Source organism: Sitophilus oryzae, unplaced genomic scaffold (genome assembly GCF_002938485.1).
Source record: "Sitophilus oryzae breed Bouriz unplaced genomic scaffold, Soryzae_2.0 scaffold_212_pilon_pilon, whole genome shotgun sequence".
NCBI classification, from domain to species: domain Eukaryota; kingdom Metazoa; phylum Arthropoda; class Insecta; order Coleoptera; family Curculionidae; genus Sitophilus; species Sitophilus oryzae.
This window is the reverse complement of record NW_022146766.1, coordinates 46,452-53,978: the sequence shown is the minus strand read 5'-3', so window position 1 is coordinate 53,978 and position 7,527 is coordinate 46,452. Positions and strand designations below refer to the sequence as shown.

The 7,527-nt window shown below is 33.7% G+C and overlaps 1 protein-coding gene across 1 annotated transcript; it reads left to right on the top strand.

Moving 5' to 3' along the window:
- The first annotated feature begins 2,475 nt into the window (after window positions 1-2,475).
- Window positions 2,476-6,723, top strand: LOC115884195. Its single transcript, XM_030902686.1, has 2 exons — window positions 2,476-2,787; window positions 6,322-6,723. The coding sequence occupies exons 1-2, from the start codon at window positions 2,543-2,545 to the stop codon at window positions 6,674-6,676; spliced, it is 600 nt and encodes a 199-aa protein (XP_030758546.1). The 5' UTR covers window positions 2,476-2,542; the 3' UTR covers window positions 6,677-6,723.
- Window positions 6,724-7,527: the final 804 nt, after the last annotated feature.

Genomic DNA, 7,527 nt, shown 5'->3' with positions numbered 1-7,527 from the left:
TTCTATTAAAATCATTAAATAATATTTTTCGAAATTAAAACGTTACGTCCCACAGTGGTGTGAAACTGATAATATAACGAAAAAACCCTATATTTCCTAAACCGTTAATCCAATCGCATTGGGACGAATTTTATTCGATTCAGCTTAATAAAATACATCAAATAACATGGTTTAATAAATTTATTTAAAAGTAAACTGAGCACCAATTGAAACGTAAAGTGAAAATTTTTGCATCAAGTTGAACTTCTTGTATTTTCTAAACTATTGAAGGTATTTTGAAATGCTAGCCAGATTATGAAACGCTTTTTTATCGACTGTCGAACCGTTTTTTGGAGTTTATTTAATTACTGGCCAATACCCATAATACAGGGTAAAACAAAAATGCGTGCATTTTTTACAATATTTTAAGTGACTTCCATTTTGTGGGAAGATGGAGGATTTCCATTATTTGTGGGTATTTTAAAAGAGCTGTTTTATACCTCGGGACGTTTTTGAGATTTTTTGGGGTATCGCTCTCTATTGCGATGTTTTCCTTTTTTTATGATTTTCGGTAAGGTTTTAATTCTAATAAATTTATCTCATTATGAAATTAATATATTGTATTTTTTGAGTATTATGCGTATTAACTAATGATTATACTAAGTGATTATACTGTATCGTTAATGAAAAAGTGTTAAATGCTTCTTTTGTTATGCAAAGATACATAATAAAACCTGTTCATATAATTTAAATATACCAGCTAGATAAATTTTTAACGCCCTGTATAACTGTAACACTTTTTAGTTTTATAAAATTATTTGTTTGCTTTATTTAATTGTACGTTAAAATGTATAATGCTTAAAAATACGAAATCTTCATTTCACAATGAGATAAAATTATTAGTATTAAAACTCTACCGACAATCATAAGAATATCGAAAACATCGCAATGGAGAGCGATAGCCAAAAAAACTCATAAACGTCCGGAGGTATAAAACACCTCCTTCAAACTACCCACAAAAATGGATTTCCTCCATCCCCCACAAAATGAGGCTCACTTAAAATTTTGTTAAAATGCGCGCATTTTGTTTTACCCCTGTATTATGGGTCCTGACCAATAATTGAAAAAAACTGCAAAGAACGGTTCGATAGTCGATAAACAATGTTTTAGAATCTGGCTGGCAAATTCAAAATTCCTTCAAAAGTTTAAAAAATAGAAGAAGTTATAATAAGAAAATATTACAGCCTACTTCCTTAACACATTTTCTTAATATTTCATATTGATATTTTGTTAAAGATGCGTCAAGAAATTAAACCCAAGGCTTTTTAGAGTCAATATACCTCATAGGATCAGCTTGTTTTTCTTTTTTTTATTTGTTCTGCTGCTGCGATTATCAATTCATCCGAAAAATCCTCTCGAGGTTTTTTATTTTATTTTGCTTACTTCTTTTTACACAAATCTTCAAAAGGTTTCTCTGGGCGACCTCCGACAGACTTAAGGGATGACTCTGTTTTCGGATTCCATGATCAGATTCAGGGAAAATTAACCAAAACTCGCCCTGCAACCACCACTATACTTCCGAAAAAAATTCGTTTCACATGATGCACTTCTCTCAATTTTTACAAAGTTGGGTTGAAATCTTTTTTATGGCTCCAGTTACCAGCAACAACCGCTCTCCTTGTAATTCTGGATACTGTTCCCTTAAACCTTGCTCTAAAGGGTACTCGCGGTTAAAGAGTAACTCGCACACAACACTGTATGGTATCACAAATTGCGACATGTTTACTATCCAGCTAATAAGACAAATCCAACAACAATACTGATAAAGTTTCATATCAAAATTTATCTAAAATCGGTTTTCGGCATCCGCAAAAATGAAGAAAGTAGTTTTAATTTTTTTCACACCGTTTATCTTTTATTTTAAATTTTTAACAAACTTGGCCGAATCTGGCGATAAAATTTATAGAATCACTACTTTAACAGTTGCTTTTTTTAGTCAAATTAATCCGAGACCAAAGCTTGGTAAAGCCTGATTAAAGTAAGAAGTAAAGTAATTTTATTAGAAATAGGTTCAACCTAAACTGCACCAATGGCACGGTATATTTTGGCAAAATGATTTTTACTTTTAATGCCCATGGATAAACGAAACAGTTCCTGGGTAATACCGATTTTTAGGAATTAAAAGAAGGGCTGTAAAATATTACTTGTTTTCGCTTTATTTTTGCGCGTTTCGTATATTAAGAAAATTGTCAAAAAGGAGGTGCTGTAAATTCAAAACTAGTAATTAAATTAAAAAAGTAATATTATTATATTGTCTTTGAAGTAACTCGATGTAAGATGGGATAATTTAAACCCGATTTAACACCCTCTTTTTTGGGGGGTTTTTTCCATTGCCGAAACCACTGTGCGTCCCTGAATCTATACCTGTATAATAATGTGCACACACCTTTAAGATCTCATAATATTAAAAATCAAATTAAATCAGGTAAACCGTCTCCTTCCTGTCACTATCAAACATTCAGTCATTATTATTTTTAGTCAAAATTCCAGTTAAAACCACACCATGGCCGAATGTTTCTGTCCAGGAGGTCCAAGCAGCGCCTCTGGCCAATACGCTAATGCAGCACAACGGAATGCGCAGGCTAGTTACAATGATAGCGGCTTCGAGGACTATTCGGGAGGCCAATCTTTCAACCAGGCTTTCATAGACCCGACTGGATATGATGAGCAACACGGTGCAGCTGGTGCCGTTCCGTATGAGAGCGCCGATGAGATGGATGAAAATAATAATCCTGCGTACTTCTCCAGGTAAATACTCTGGTACTATAATATCTCTGGTTCCGGACATTAAGTTAGCTGTCTAACAAAATGTTAGACAGCTAAAACTTAAGATGTATTCCGTTGCAAAACCAGGCGAACCAGACCGGTAAACTACGGTTCCTGAAAAACATCGGTTTGATACGGAACGGTTTGGTAAAATACTGGAAACGTCAAATGTTGACGTTTTCTAAATTTCAATACCTTTATTATAAAATTTATGTTTTATGCATTTTTAATGTACCTATTCTCGGCTTTTACGTTTGCTTCTTCTTTTCAATGGAGTTTAATATTGAAAAGTACTTTATTAATAAACTTTCAAACTCGTTAGACAGCTCAAGTGAAGATTTGCAGGTCCAATATTAAAACAGATCAATAAAAAATAAACAAATCTAACCAATATTTATATTTTTATAGCTTACAAAACACTTACGATTACTTGTTGTCTTGTATTTCATGTTTTCTTTAAATGTTTCTGAGTTTAAGAAACAATGGCTGCATGATAAGTTTAAATGTTCCTAAAAAGTCATTCTATTTAGTTAATGAAATTTATTTACCTTTACTGTTACCTACCTCCATTGTTTTTGGATGTAAATACAAAATATTATTACAAATTTTAAAAATTAAATGAAAATTTCACTCGAACTTCCAATATTTGCTTGATTTCTGTCACATAAATGAAATTGATTGACAAACAAAACCAGAAAACTCAGCCTTCTCACGCTGGTTAGTTTGGTGACTGTTATAACCATAGATAAAAGAAAATAATCTTCTATTAAGATAGATATGAAACTTAATAGTAAAATTTTGGGTCACAGCGCCCCTCCGTGTTCTTAGTAGAGACTATGTTTAACCCAGCGTCTTCGCCTTTTCTGCTGTAAATATTTTTTATGATTATATTTGATTTCAAAGGATTTAGTTTTAAAGCTACACTGATATATTATTATATCAGAGTAACTTTAGTAAAACATAAGAGAATAATATATTTTACAGTTTATTAAATATAAATTTTGACTACAAGGTAGAAAATAAATCACAATATTTGATAAAACTTATAAGTATACCATTTTTACAGTTAATAAATAATAAAACTATTCCTGACTATGATATTTAAAACTAAGATAGATAGAATATTAAAAAACATACCGGTATTTGCAGACGCACGCCCAAATTCAATAAAAACCAAAATTTTTCCTGCGAAAATCGGGCTTTTTTCACAGAAAAGGTATTTTTTAATTTATCAGCAATCATTGTCAAGTTGACAATACACAGGGTGTTTTCTAATTAGTCTCAAAAATTGCGGTGTGATTCCTCATGCGTTCTTAAAACAATTTTTATATAACCATTAGGTCTAAAGTACTTCCTTTCTGATCTACAGGGTGTTAAAAATTAAAAACAAAATTATATTTTGCTTAAAATAAATGGTACACTACTGCTTTTTTAAAGAAAATATACTTTTTTCTTGACTGGCCATCCTTTTTCAACAAAATTGATCTTTTGAGTTTTTCTTGTTCATCAAACGGTTGCCGAGAAAAAAATAAATATACTTATTAAGAGCCCGCCTTAAGCCGTTTTCTAACGATTTTTTATTTTTTAGATTAATTAGGAAACACCCTGTATATGCATATCACAGGCAACCAAATAAACTAGTAACCTCTAAAAATTATTTTTCCTACCACTAGCGACATACCGTATTTTTAGTGAGTACTTAATTATTTTATCAAAATTTCACCATATAAGTTTCCGAGGCAATGGGTTATAACCGAATTTTTCAGGAACCGTGTTCCGTAATAAGAAAACTTTCAGGAAACCGATAGAAACGGAACATAAAACCATAACCAAGATAAGCAACGGAATACACCCTTAATATAAGCAAATGTTAAGCAGTAAAAATAAGTAAGGATCTCCCCAAAAAACAGAGAGCAATGCAATGGTGGGAAAACGGGGGATTTTTATTTGGATTCAGGAGGTCGTTTTAGACCAGTGATACATCTCCAATCCTGCAATATGTATTTTATATTTTACAGTTATCGTACCGCAGGGTAACAAAGTGGGAGTATAAACAAGTCGGCTCTGGTGCACAATAGGTCCCCACGCATTTAACACTTTTTTGGGATTGTTTTGCAAGATTATCTTAAATTGAACATTTTTAAGCAAAAAAATTGTTGGATGAATGTGTTTTATCTTTAAAGAGCGGCAAAAAAACGTAAAAAATTTTAGGTACAGGCGACGGACAGTAAATATGTAAAATTTTCTACACGGATTCAGTAAAAACATTACATATTAGCACTTTATTACCTTATATAGACGTGGAATGACCTAATTTAAGCACAAAAATGTAACGAATCTTCTTTGTAAGCATAAAAATTAAGAAAACATATTTATTTACATCATCTCAAGCCAGCAATTTTATGACTTTTTCGATTGACAGTTAATCGATCATCGGTCATCGGTATGTCATCTATGGCCTTCGCATAGGATTTGCGACGTTGTCAATAAAATTATTTTATATGATTTTCTTCTGAAATAAAGTTGACGTTGTGGAGAGACTTAAAACGGTAAACTATCACCGTATCACCAGCACTTTAGTGCAACAAAAATTGAACGCTGTCTAGTAGCTTATTCGTTAGTGTGGATTATTTTACAGCAATTTCTGAAATAAAATTTGCGGATTGTTCAGGTTCTACGAAAATATAATTTTTTTAAATATATACTATTTTTCGACGCGTAATCAATGAAGTTTTGTCATTGGCACAATTAGGTTAGCCTTGGTTATTTGGAGGGTGTTAATGCATTGGTTAGGTGGTTATTTGGTGGGGTTGGTTGGTTTTTACTAAATTTTATTTGTTTTTTTTTGATATTTTAAATCGTCAAAATCCGCATTTTTTCTGAAAGAATACTGCTCTAAAACACCCCTGAAGTCCTTGTTTAAAAAAAATGATTTTACACAGGGTGAGTATGGCAACACTAAGCATAACCTTGTATATTAATGGCTTTATGAAGATTATAATAGGGAGTTTTCGCATTGAAATGTGATGAAAATTTCGAATAACATACGGCATACGGCTGGCACTCCCCACTCCTGCCTAGCATCGATCTCGCTGGCCCGATCCGTTCGTACGTAAACTAGTCTTTTATTTAGTTTAGTTCCTCTAGGTCCGGATCCGATAACGTACGGCTGGCGCTCCCCACTCCTGCCTACATCGGGCTACGTGGGCTAGCCAATCATTCGCCGTCGCATATTATTCTATATCGGTCACAGTCTCGATCCCGGAACAGGTCCTGATGAACTAGTTCTTTGAGAAACCAGGAACTAGTTCCTTGCGTTCCGGGATCGGAATAGTTCATTGGAATTAGTTCGTTCACGAACTAAACACCTCTAATGGTTGCGCCAGACCACCACTTGGACTTTGTATGTTTATACACACAATATACTTAAGAGATATGGCCTTATTCATTGGCGTGCCGCTAACACTGTACTTTTATGTAAAAACAAAGATTTCAACATAAATTTTATAATTACAGATACGCACACGCTGATGATTCCAACTACCAGGACATGCTGACAGAGGATTGTCCACCTGAATGCCCATCCTATTCGGGTATGCACGGGGCAAGTGGGTACGAAGCCGACGAAAGTTACCAAAGCCCCGGTCCAGGCCATCGAGGAGGAGCCAGAACGGCCAGTAACACCTCCATGTGTGACGGTGAAGAGCTGAACAGAACCACCGCACCCAGGAGTACCAAAGTCGACGTACGCAAGGCAAGGATATCGCAGAGTCTTGAGACGTACTTGAACACGATCGATGAAGAAGAGAAGGGCTGTTATATGCAGTTTGTTGAAACTTTGCAGAATGAACGCAGGCAATCGCGTTTTTGAAAGCATAAGATTGTGTAATAATTGAAAAATATAAAATTTTAAGTTATTATTTGTCAATTAATTTGTCAATAAAATTTTAAATTAGCCTACATCATGAGTGCTGTTTAGTTGTTGATAAACGGGATTTTACACTGGGGACATAAATATCCTTCGAACCTGCTCTCGATTTCATAAATGTTTTTTTTTCTTGATAATAAGTTGACCTCAATGCCCGTATTTTGTTTTTAATTTCATGAAATCCAAATCTTTTTATACCCATGGTCTGCTCAATTTCCTTATACACTATGTCCCCAGTCCCGAGCTTGTTTATTTTTATAAACGGCCTAGTATCCCATAAGCATCGCCCTTTCACGATATTTTTCTACAAACTTATCAAGAGACAAAATTAATTATTAATAATTCAAATAAAATAAACGCTAGTAGTCTTCACTAAGGAACTTGACTAAACTGGACGGGCTACACTTGTTTAGTCGACGCTGTAGTTGCTCAAAAACAGAGGTGGGGATGACTACTTGCGCAAGTAAATAGGAATCGTTTCTATTCAGTTGACTAAACAGTTTACTAAATCTGTTACTTGCGCAAGTACTAAATCGGGTTGTTTACACCATGCAAGTCACTAAATTTAGTATTTATATATAAATATATCTATATACAGGGTGTTTCAAAACAAATGCGAAAAACTTCAGGGGGTGATTCCTTGTTTAAAATAAAGGGTAGTTTGCTTTATAAACGTTGGGTCCAAAGTCAACCATTAGGGAGATATCGCGGTACAAAGATGGCGGAAAAATGTTTTTATTTTTTATCTTGAAAACGAAAAACGATAGACTAATGAAATTTTATGGAAGCATTAC